Here is a 12409-nt window from a genome sequence, read left to right on the forward strand (position 1 = left end):
CTTTCTTTCTTTCTTTCTTTCTTTCTTTCTTTCTTTCTTTCTTTCTTTCTTTCTTTCTTTCTGTTGGCGGTGTACCAGCTGTGCAGGGACCAAATAGTACCAATTGGAGCAAGCCCTGTTCTAGAGCAGCATCTTGAACCCCTCTGCATTGGGAGGGGGACTAAATAGGACATCCTCTTACAATTCCAATGCAATGTTCTGATTAATGTGGGAGATGCAAAGGCCTCAAGTTATGGTGGGTGTCAGGCAAAATGGGCATTTGCCAGTACAGACTTGCCCCTTTTGGAGATTGGAGGAAGCCTCAGTTAGCCCAAGTCTATAGCTCTGCCATTGCCAGGCTCACAGCTATGCACTCTGAGCTATGATAGGGCCCAGTGCTTAGGAGAAAGAGCCTCATGCTAGGCTGACTGTTCTGTTGTCACTGTCTTGAAATTCTTAGTTATGTTTGAACAGGATTTTAGTCTTTCACGGGACACTCAAATCACATGACCAGCTCTGACCTTAAACCTCTCAGAACCGATAGGGAGTCACCTTCATCATCACTCTCACAAACTTTGAAGAAGCTTAATGAAGCCTATTTGCACCTATAATCCCAGCAGTCAGGAGCAGGCAGGGGGCTCCAAAGTTCATGACCAGATTAGTCTGTGCACAGTGAGACTCTCAGATCCAGGATTGGCTGGCCAGGTCCTGCCTGTGGGTGAGGAGAGCCTCTTCATTCCTGAGCTCCCCGAAGCTTCCTGGGGACGTGGCATACCTGGGGCTGTTCCTGCTTTGCTCTAGTGGCCATGTCCTCTCTCCTCTAGGGAGTGTGTGGAGTGTAAGAAGTTCAACCGGGGAACCCTGCATGAAGAAAACACCTGCAACCGTTACTGCCGAGATGACATTGAGCCCGTGAAAGAGCTGAGTAAGTCCTGCAGGCCTCAGAGTTTCATGAACCCAGGCTGTCCCTGGTTCCATTCCCACCTCAGAACCGCCAGCTTCCTGCTCTAAGGCGGAGGAGTAGTTTGCACGCCACGAAATGCCATGCAGGCCTGGAGTGCAGTGGGCACATAACGATGGCTGACTTCCCCAGGGTCCCCTGCATCCTTGCAACTGTGTTCAGCAGCTCACGGCTTCTGCTCACCGGAGTCTCAGACTCAGCAAGAGGCTGTGCGCAACCCATAAAGGACGTACAAGTTGGATAATTTTTTGTGTACTCTTAAGGGAGAGGAAGGTAACATCCTCGATTCTATAGATGAGGAAACTAAGGCACAGGCCCATGGCTGCCATCCCCAGCTTAGTAGACAAGGAAGCAGCGCTGGGCCTGGTGGCACACACGTGTAGTCCTGTCACTTGAGAGGCTGAGGCTGGTGGATCTTGACTTTGAAGCAAGCCTGGGCTACAGAGTAAGTTCCAGGCCCGCCTGAGCTACAGAGCAAGACCAGTTCTCAAAAACAACAACAACAACAACAAAAACAAACACAAAACTATTCTTAAAAAGTGTTCAGAGGCTGGAGAGATGGCTCAGTGGTTTCTCAGAGCACTGGCTTCTCTCACAGAGGACCTGGGTTCAGTTCCCAGCACCCACACGGTGGTTGGCAACCATCTGTAACTCCAGTTCCAGAGGATTCGAAGCCCCTTCTGGCCTCCATGGGCACTGCGCACAGAAGGTGCACAGGCATACGTATGCAGGCAAAATACCCATATACATAAAATAAAAAAAAACAGGAGCTAAAAACAGTGTTAAGTAATGCCCAGGTTTTTACTTATAGCTTGTTGGTTTGGAGGGAAACCTTTGGCGTTATGGATATGTAATCATGACTCTTTAAGGTCTTTTGACTTTCTGGGTCCCCCCTGAAATAAGACAGAAGTATAAACAGGGGGAGCAAAATTCTTACCTGCCGTTATTCCAGCCCGTACGCCACGCTGTCTCTCAATGTCATCTTTGCTGCTTTCAGTATATCTGATACGTTATCTGAGTTGAGAGGGACTGGGTGGTGCCTGGGAGATGGCAATCTCCCCGAAGCTAGCAATCATTCTCGAAGACAGGAAATACTGCTTCATGTGAGAGCCCCACAGGAAGACAGTGGGTTAGCTGCAGGTAGGGCAGTTATAGGAGAATCAGGTCTCTGGACTGTTGACTGATGACTGAAGTAGGGCTGCTGTGAGGGCAGCCAGGAGTTGAGTTTGAAGAAGCAGATTTTCCTGGAGAGGAGACTAGGCTTGCTGAGATTAGCTTAGGGGGAGGGTGTTTACGGCCCCACCTCACGTGGAGAGTTAAATGACAGAAAAGAATTGCTAACAAATAGTTGATGTCTACTTCCCCCTCTCCTTCCTCTGCTTGCCCAGCAGTTTTCATTCATTTTCTAATACAGCCCTGGTCAGCTTTGCCCATCTATACCCAACAGTATGTGGCGAGGCACACATAGTGGAGAGTAATCCACAGTGTCTAGCAGTGACTAGCAGGTTTCAGAATCAGAAGGGCTGCAAAGCCTCATGGGGCACAGCGACGGGGGTGGCTGTGGAGAGGCACACAAGATCAGAAACAGAAGTGAAAGAACTGTAAGGGTTGCATAAACACACTGCGAGGCGCTGGGGAAGCAGAGAGAGGAAAGAGAGGATGGGGACGCCAGCTGTGTGTTGGCGACTATTCTGTGTAAGGTGGGGACACTGTTTTTCCTTCATACATGAAGATAATGAAGGCAGCCAGCATCCAGCATCACAGGGGGTAGAAACAGGCTTTGAATCAGAATGTGTAACACTCCGATAGCATGCCCCATTTAGAGGAAGAACTAAAAACCAGAAAGGGCCTGTGAGGAAGAAAAGCCATCGCAGAGGGCCAGGCGGTGCCAATGGCCAGGCTTGTTCTCCAGCCTCAACTCTTGCCTACTGTCAGTTTCTTGTCACATTCTTTCCAGATGTCCCATGATCTGGGCTTGGGAAAAACTCTTACCTTCTGGGATTGGATTTGTTTCTCATCCTCCATATTGTCCCTTCCCTTTGTCAGCGGATACTGGCAAAAATGCAGTGAATTGTACCTACAAGAACGAGGATGACTGTGTGGTCAGATTCCAGTACTCTGAAGACACCAGTGGAAGGGCCATCCTGTATGTGGTGGAGGAGCCGGGTAAGTGAGCCCAGGGCCCTGTCCCTGCCCGCAGGGAGAAAGAGACAACCCTGTTCGGCAGGAATTTCTACTTGTAACCCTTTCAAACAAAACAGGCCAAAGGAGGTAAGAGGGTCAGTCATCAAGTGCTAGCAAGAAGATGACACGTTGGGACTGGAGAGATGGCTCACGTGCGTGGTTAAGAGCACTTGCTGCCCTTACAGAGGAACTGAGTTTGGTTCCCAGTACCAAGATCAGGTGGCTCACATCCACCTGTAACTCAGCCTTTTTTTTTTTTTTTTTTTTTAATGGGCAAGGAACTAGAAAGGGCGTGGTCTTCCCTTTGCTTAGAGAGTCCGGAGAAAGCTCTTGTGGGAAGGACAAAGAGGAGGAGCCCGTGGATGTCTGGGAAGGAACATACATGCTACGATTTGAGCCCAGCTTCCTCCTCACTGTGTAGATTTCCCCCACCCCCACCCTAGCCATACCTTCACCCCTTTGTGTTTCAGTAGGGTGTTAGGTCTTTGCTTTTGGCTCTACATTTACTTCATCTTTTTCCCACACAACCTGTTGGCGTCTCTTGTGGAATCACCAACCCGGATCATTTGGCTTGGGATTTTGAGACTGGGAGTAAAGATGACAGTCATCTGGGATGGTCAAAATCTCGGGGGTGGAGGGCGGGGGTGGGGTGTCACTTTTCCCGTTCTCGGCCAGTGTGTTCACTTCTTCCCACTGGGAAATGGGATCCCCGGGTCTAGTGACCCACAGTGGTCCAGGAAGTAGAACCTGGGGGCCTCATGCAACTGCTGTATTTTGAAGTCACACCCTCAGCCGGGAGCCTACACTTCCTGCTGGCCTTCCAGATCCCACTCTTTCCAGGGACTCTAGCTTGGCAACAGCCTGGGCAGCTGCCTGAAGCTTAGGAAGAGGTTCTTCTCTTTCTCTTCACAACCTCTTGGCCTTGCAGATGTTTTCTTTGAAGGGCTGAGTGACTTGTAGGGCAGTGAAGATTATTTCCAAATGGATTCAGCCACAGAGAATGGGCCTCTGAATGGGGCTCTCTTCATTCTTGGATAGGACTGCCAGGACAAACACTGTGTTCCACACACCAAAATAGCAACTTGTTTATCGGGAGTCAAACTGATCTGGACTTTTTATACTTTTCTAAATCTGCCAACACTTCCAAGGCTTGTCTGGCTTTGGGTCCCCCACTGTGGGTCCACAGCTCTGGTTAGGAGGGACCTCCAGAGGCACCTAATACTGTCCCCTGCCTCCCACCCCTGGTGGTGACAGATCATTTTCCTCTAGGATCCCACCTGTGTCACCCAGACCACCATGTAGAAATTTCACTTTGAGGTTTGAGGGTCAGCCCTACCCCCAGTTTACAGAGAATTCACAGTGGCTTTTCCCGTAAGAACTGGGGCCCTTTGCTCCTGGTGACTCGGACACTGGCACCTCACAAGCTCTCGACAGGAGCCCCTCAACTACTGATAGGTTATAATTTGGTGGGTTGGGAGATGGCCAGAGTGGTTTGTGGTAGTGGTTGTTTTTGTGTAGTATGTGGTGAGCCTTGGGTGTCTGTTTAGGAAAGAAGGTGGGAGACAGTGGGAAGTGGGTGTGGCTTCCTCTCCAGACGCACCAGCACTCATATATATAAACACCTGGTTTTATAACACCAGAGGGTGCCAGCCTGAGATCACGTGCTAGACACCTGAGACACTCATGGGAAGCTGAGCTCTGCAAAGTGTAATCAGCTGAGCAGAAACATCCTAACTTTGCTCTGCTCTGTTTGTTGGCTCGGCTTGCACAAAGGAGTCAGCTCCCAGCAGGGCTAAGATTTTGGATCACTAAGTATTATCTTGGCTGGCAGACTTCCTGGTCTCTATGAGTACAAATATCTGTGCCAGGGCATGAGCCACAAATGCCTATGGGCAATGAGTGAAATGGCCAGACACAAGAACACCACCAGTGACAATGGTAGCTAGTGTTTATGGAGGCGTTAATTTTGGGCCAGGCACTGTTCTGAGCTCTTTAAAATCTACTTAGCGTCATCATTCCTCACCACAAGCTTTTGAGAGAGGGTGAAGACCTGTTCCATTTTAAAGATGGAGAAACAGGAAACAGACACCCAGAAAAGTCAATTTATTGAAGGTCAGATAGGAAATGTAATCATCCAAGCCAGTATTCAAACCCAGGCAGTCTTGGCTCCTGAATGTCCAGTGGCACAGACCCAAGGGCAGGTCATGCTTTGCCTGTGTTTAGGGGAGAAAAGGGAGAGAGAGGAGGTCTCTGGTAAGCAGAAAGGATATTCCAAATATAAAAGGTCTAGCTGCACCCATCCTTAGCCAGTGGCCGCTCTATAGGAACATGAGTTCCAGTATTAGCAGGTGTAGATGTGTGTGTGTGTGTGTGTGTGTGTGTGTGTGTGTGTGTGTGTGAACCCCTGTGTTTGTAATGCTAGGGACAGAGCCCAAGGCTTCATGCAAACTAGCAAGGTCTTTACCACCAAGCTTAGTTACTCCTCCACTCAAGTCTTTATTCAAGACTTTCGTTTTCGGGACTTGTGTGTATGAGTGACTTGCCTTCCTGCACCATATGCATGCCCGGGTACCAGTGGAGGTCAGAGGAGGGTGTCGGCTGGTCTGCAGTTATAGACGGTTTTGAGCCACCGTGTGGTTGCTGGGAACTTAACCTGGGCCCTCTTCAAGAGCGACAAGGGCTCCCAGCTTCTGAGCCATGTCACCACTGAGTTTTAAAGTGTACACCGAATGGGTGAGAGGCAGCCCGAGAACTCTGATTTAGGCCAGATTATCGCTGCTCCTAAAGATCATCCCCCCTTAAAAAGTGATGACATTGCTGTTCTGATTGCCCCATCTCCTGCTCTTTATTTACTGGGTAAGACCTCGTTCCCAGACATTTCTGGTGACTCCCCCTCTCTGCCTCTGCCTCCCAGAGTGTCCCAAGGGCCCCGACATCCTGGTGGTGCTCATGTCGGTGATGGGAGCCGTTCTACTCATCGGCCTCGCTACTCTGCTCATCTGGAAGCTACTCATCACCATCCACGACCGGAAGGAATTTGCTAAGTTTGAGGAAGAACGAGCCAGAGCGAAATGGGACACAGTAAGTGGCTGTGCTGTGCGTTGGGTTTTCTTAAGTCTTGCTGAAGAACCGAGGCTGAGGCAGGAGAGGCTCACCATGGTCAGAGTCAGCTCCGACGGTTGTTCCCTCGTCATCCTCTGCTCTGGAAATTGGGAAATGCTCGACCGTCCTTCTGTCTTTATACTCACGAAACTACCTAATTCTCTTTGATCGCTGAGGACACATGGGATATTGTGACAAAGCGAGAAGCTTACTCTCCAGTTGAGGGGACAGGACAAATCTATATCAGGAGCATATAACACACTGTATGAGGCAACGAAGTCCAAAGTTTAAACACGAACAGAAAATGACACAATAGCTAACATTTACCTAGGACTGTACAGAACTATTCTACATGCTTTCCATTTCTTGCTTTGTTTTTATCTCTGTAAGAGCCCTTTTGAGGGACAGGGTTATCATCCCCATTCTACAGTTAAGGAAACTGAGGGCAGAGAATTAAAGAAGCTCGCCTGACTCAGAAAGGAATTGCTTTTGGGGTCAAGCTTCTAGATGTAGGGGCGGTTCATCTGTTCGTGATCCTCTCTCCTTTTCTGCAAGTGAGAAGTGGTAGCTTCCAAACCAGGTTCCCACTGGGGGGCCCAGAATATAGTTTAAGCTGATTTAGTCCAATGAATGAGCATTAAAGCCAACCAAACGTGTGTGTGTGTGTGTGTGTGTGTGTGTGTGTGTGTGTGTTTGTGCCACAGAATATGTGCAGAACTTGCAGGACCCAGTTCTCTCTTTCTGTGTGGATTCTGAGGCTTGAACTTGGGTTCTGTCACACTTGGCAGCAAGCGCCTTTCCCCCACTGTACCAGCTCACCCACTTATCAAATGAGCCATTTTTTTTTTTTAAAACCATCTGTATATTTAATTTTAGCCTATTCTCCTTTTGTTCATTTTATTTTTCCTGGACCTCGCAAGTGACCATTTAACTCTTGAGTGTCCAGACTCAGGCTGAAGCTTTGTTCCTGGTGACCCCAGACTTTATGTCGACTGGACCCAAGAAACAGAGGTGCTTCTTTTGGGGTGATGTAGATCAGGGGTTTTTAACCTTCCTAATGCTGCGATCCGCGATCCTTTAATACCGTTGGTTCCTCACGTTGCGGTGACCCCCCCCCCCCAACCATAAAAGTATTTTGTTGCTATTCCATAGCTGTAACTTTGCTACTGTTACGAATTGTGATGCAGACATCTTCTGTGTGGCCCCTGTGGGGAGGCCTGACCCACAGGCTGAGAGGGCTGATGCAGAACATTGTAAGCCACCGAGGAACCAAAGAACGTTCTAAATTTCTTGACTGCCGTTAGGGAGGATTCCTTACGTTTTGAAGGGAAATAGTTTGGGAAAGCTGGCAGAGGCCTCCCGGTGGCAATTGATTCAAGTGATGAGACAAAAACAATTTGAGAATTATTTCAGCAAAAGATGGGCTCTGCATTCTGACCCCATCCACACGGTCGTTTTCCTTTCTCGATCAAATCACCTGGCACTGCCTTGACGAGAGAAAAGAAAGCGTAGGGAAGGAGGAAATAGGAGAGACAGGGTAAAAGGGTACACTGTTTTGGGCCCGCCAAAAACTGATGGCGTCCCTCCACCCTAGGTGGATGGGCTGAATTAAAAAGCCTTAGAAATAGTGGCAGACCAGCAACACGCCATCTCTCTCCTCTCTGTATTTCCTATCTATTTCCATCCTAAAAGCAGAAGTGTGAATGTGTGCACTGGCCGGTTTTGACAGTTTGCTTCAGGGAAGGATGCCCTGGGTAAAATTCTCAGAAGAAATCGAACCTTTCAGGGTAAGAAGTGCCAGGACCTGACTGTGAGCTTTTCCTCTGTTCCCTTTGCAGGCAAACAACCCGCTGTTTAAAGAAGCCACCTCCACCTTCACCAATATCACCTACCGGGGCACCTAACGGGAAGAGGCCATCCCTAGGCCATCGTCCGTTAGGCCAGGATTGTGGGAGTCTCTGCCATCATGTTTACAGAGGATAGTATTTGTGGGCGGGGTTTGGGGCTGGGATTGGGATTGGGAAGAATGTCTGTATGTGGGCGTGTATCTGTATGTGTGTACGTATGTACGTGTCGAGTGTGGGGGAATGTGTAATTTAAGACTTGGGATATGTCCCCATAGGCAGAGCTCCACAGCTTTTGTCCTCGGCACCCTTCCCAAAGGGATTCTTCCTGCTTAGCTTGAGGGGAACTCATGATTCCTCTGAGAGGTCTTGTCAGGCCATTCTCCCAGAAGAGAAGAGCAGGGATAAGGTCCCCCATTTCAGAGGAAGAGATGCCAAGTCTTGGCTCTATGCCAAGGTTGTGAGTTTTTGGTTCCCGGACCTGACTGTCAACAGCTATGGTAGGAAATGCTTGGCTCTGTGCCACGGCCTCCTCTGCCTACCTCCCCTCCCTCAGGCTGAAGGGAGAGTGAGGGGAGTCCTCAAGGGTTGCCTGTGTCTTTTGCCATCACCTCAGTCCTGTACTGGTTCTCTCATAAGGAAAGTCCTTGCCACCTGGCTCTTTGGCCCATTGAGCGTGAGGATGGCAGGGCCACTCAGGGGTCATGCATGGCCTGGGGGATGTGCCAGCACCTCCAAGTTCATAATCACAGCCATTTCACATCTGCCTCACCGGTTGCTCTTCCCCAGAGATTTGTGTAGAAGTGTCTTCGCTCCGTCAACACCATCTCTTACCTCTGATTGTTACAGACTTTTGCCACACACCGAGGATGTCTCCCATAGCCAGAGGCTTTCCCCTCAGGGGAGAGTGCTGTGGTCAGAGCTGGCAGGCTAGCCCCACTTCTCCAGGCCTTCTGCTCCTCTTTCCAAGCACCTCCACACACCTCATCCTATGCCTGTGCTATACCCATCCATGGGGGAGACTGTGTCTATCTACCTCTCGGGTGTCTCGTGAAGGAGTCCTCCCCCTGAGTCTGCTGAGCAAAGTGCCAGGGAGGAACAAATGGCCAGTCAGACCTGCGTGTGTGGCCTGTTCTCCCGTGGGCTGGACAACCTCATTTTATCTCAGCCTTTAATCTGGGAGGCCGAAAGTGCAATTTTGTTTTATTCTCTATGGGGCCACCCAAAACTATGATGAGGTTCACTCACTCTAAAGGAGCCTGTATATAAACATACTTGCATTAGTAGATTTGTAATTTTATATGATGACAAAGGAGAGCATAAAAGAGAAACCCCATACAGATTGTGTGGCCTGTAGGCGCTCTGTGTGGCATCATTCTTAGTAACTCAGCCACTCGGTCGCTGGGTCTGTAAGGGACTCCCTCTTCCTGGAAGCATGTGTGGATGAGTATGTGGACACATTGAATCTGTCTCGAGGAGGACAGACTGACTGTTCTTTTGTCCCAGCTAGATTGGTTTGACTAGCTCTACCATTAAAAACCAAAATGGTCATTCTTGGGTGTGATGGCTCATGCCTTTAATCCCAGCACTTGGGAGGCAGAGGCAAGCAGTCCAGGGCAGCCGAGGCTACACAGAGAAACCCTGTCTTGAAAAACCAACCAAACACACACACACACACACAAACCTAATGCCCACCACCCAAAGAACAGAGACCTGTAGACAGTAATCTTGATGATCAGAAAATCTGAGTCCTAGCCTCAAGGTTGCTGCTAAAATATTTTAATGTTAATTTGGGAAAGCTACTTTCTCTTCTCTGGAGTTCAGTTTTCTAGTTTGAAAAATGATGAGTTTGGTCCAGCTTACTTGGAACGTCTATTTCAAGTGTCAATATTCTTTCAATTATTATTATTATTTGTAAGACTCATCTTAGGATGGCCTTGCACTTTTGATGTAGCCAATCGAAATCCTCTTTGCCTCCACCTCTCAGGTGCTAGAATCACAGGTATGTGCTAGCATGCCTGGTTTATTCAGTGCTGGGAATAGAACCCAGGACTTCAGGCATGCTAGGCAAGAACACAACCAACTGATTTCTATGCCCAGCAGTAGTGTCAACATTCGAAGATGCTGAGATTAAATATGGCATCAAGCATGCAGTCACAATTCTGTGTGTATGGGAGGGGACTGGAATGCTGCTCAGTGGTAATCGTTACGGAATGCCCTGGGTTTGCTTCTGAGCACTGAAATCCTGTGTATGTGTGCACGTGCGTGTGTGTGGGGGGGGGAGGTGCTGTTGCTAGTGTTTGTCTTTCAGCTTTGAGTTCTGAATGCCATACAAGAGCAGGTGTCAATCTCGTGACCTGTCTCAATGAGTCTCATTCTTTCTCAGAATCCCTTCATCTCCCGTTAATGGGCGCACCTAATGTAGCATTCAGTTATCTAATTTGTTGTTTCTTGTTCACTCTGTGTACATTTGCGTCTTTTTTTTTTTTTTTTTTCATTCTCCAAATATATTCTAGACTCAAGGTTCAATATTCCCCCACTCTTGGCCCAATTTTTGTTTTTTTTTATTAATTAATTTATTTTTATTAATTACAATTTATTCACTTTGTATCTTAGCTGTAACCCCCTCCCTCGTCGCCTCCTACCCCCAACCTCTCCCTTTTCTCCTCCCATGCCCCTCTCTAAGTCCACTGATAGGGGAGGTCCTCCTCCCCTTCTATCTGACCCTAGCCTGTCAGGTATCATCAGGACTGGCTGCATTGTCTTCCTTTATGGCCTGGTAAGGCTGTTCCCCCCTCAGGGAGAGGTAATCAAAGAGCTAGCCACTGAGTTCATGTCAGAGACAGCCCCTGTTCCTGTTACTATGGAACCCACTTGGATACTGAACTGCCATGGGCTACATCTATGCAGAGGTTCTAGGTTATCTCCATGAATTGTCCTTGGTTGGATTATCAGTCTCAGAAAAGACTCCTGTGCCTAGATTTTTTTTGGTTCTGTTGCTCTCCTTGTGGAGATCCTGTCCTTTCCAGGTCTTACTATCTCCCCCTTCTTCCATAAGATTCCCTGCACTCTGTCCAAAGTTTGACTATGAGTCTGAGCATCTGCTTTGATACCCTGCTGGGTAGAGTCTTTCAGAGGTCCTCTGTGCTAGGCTCCTGTCCTGTTTTCTGTTTTCTCCCTCTTCTGATGTCCATCCCATTTGCCTTTCTGAATGAGGATTGATCATCTTACCCAGGATCCTCCTTCTTGCTTAGTTTCTTTAGGTGTACAGATTTTAGTACGTTTATCCTATATTATATGTCTAATATCTACTTATAAGTGAGTATATGCCACGTGTCTTCTTATTAGGGAAGGTTGTCAGTAAGGAGTGCCTGATCCAGGCATTAGCATTCAGAGCAAGCCTTGAGAACAGGGATAGGCCAATGACTGTCCTGCCTTGGCCTCCTTGGGATACTCTTGGGTTAGGGGGCAAGAATATGGTAGAGGGATCAGTGAGGGACCAGGAAGAATGGCCACAGATCCAAGAAGTTTTGATATTAACCACAACCCTTAGCCACCAAGACAGAGTCCATGGGTGTTTCTTTAGAGAAGATAGTGTAGATGAGGAAACCATAGGGGGAGGAAAAAAATATATTAAAAGAATAAAAAGATGAGTAGGACTCTTGTCTGTTTCTGGAAGGAGGCTTGTGGTCTTTGAGCAGCAGTGCTGGTCAGTACATGGCCACATCTGTAGCTGTCCTCACCAGAGGACAGTCTGTTCAGTATCGGGAGGGTGAACAGCCAAGATGGTTCTGGCATTGAGCAACGCAGCACAGAGGGATTGTGTCCCATTCTCTCACAGGTAATTCCTGTCCAGACTCAGTGTCTGAGGACAGTAGGAGGAAATGGGACACGCCTGACAAATTGCTCCATTTGGAGTCAGTTGTTTAGCTCTCAGATATTCTGCAGCTGCCCAAAACATCAAGACATTTCTCTGTTAATTTCTGGTTGAAATTACTTAAGCATCTTCCTGACTCCCTCACCACCTCCTCTGAGCTGTGTAACTGGGAATTAAACATGCTTTCCAAAACAATTGGCCTAAGGCTAAGGTCCTGTGTTATTATTTCTGTTTTCTCGGTTGCAAAGAGTGTCAGTGCCTCAAAAGTGATTGCTTTAGTGAAAGCGTGCTTCCAAATGAAATAGGACGGCGGTTGCTGTGGGGGCTGGAGCTAGCTTTGGAGTCCAGAACTTTGAGATTTTCAAAAGGAGCACATCATTACGTTCTAAGGCCTTTTTTTTTTTTAATTGAGGATTATTTAGGATCTTTTGAAAACAAAATAGAACAGATTGTCAGTATAGT

General features: G+C 48.1%; 1 protein-coding gene across 1 annotated transcript in view; it reads left to right on the plus strand.

Moving 5' to 3' along the window:
- Itgb3 (integrin subunit beta 3) overlaps positions 1 to 11723 on the plus strand; it is a 65404-nt gene extending 53681 nt beyond the window's left edge. The window contains exons 12-15 of the mRNA XM_055592571.1: positions 804 to 904; positions 2987 to 3106; positions 6039 to 6205; positions 8065 to 11723. Coding sequence (XP_055448546.1) covers positions 804 to 904; positions 2987 to 3106; positions 6039 to 6205; positions 8065 to 8130 — 454 coding nt within the window. The 3' untranslated portion in view covers positions 8131 to 11723. The remainder of the gene's footprint in view (positions 1 to 803; positions 905 to 2986; positions 3107 to 6038; positions 6206 to 8064) is intronic.
- Positions 11724 to 12409: the final 686 nt, after the last annotated feature.

This window comes from Psammomys obesus, unplaced genomic scaffold (assembly GCF_907164565.1).
Source record: "Psammomys obesus unplaced genomic scaffold, mPsaObe1.curated_primary_1811, whole genome shotgun sequence".
NCBI lineage: Eukaryota > Metazoa > Chordata > Mammalia > Rodentia > Muridae > Psammomys > Psammomys obesus.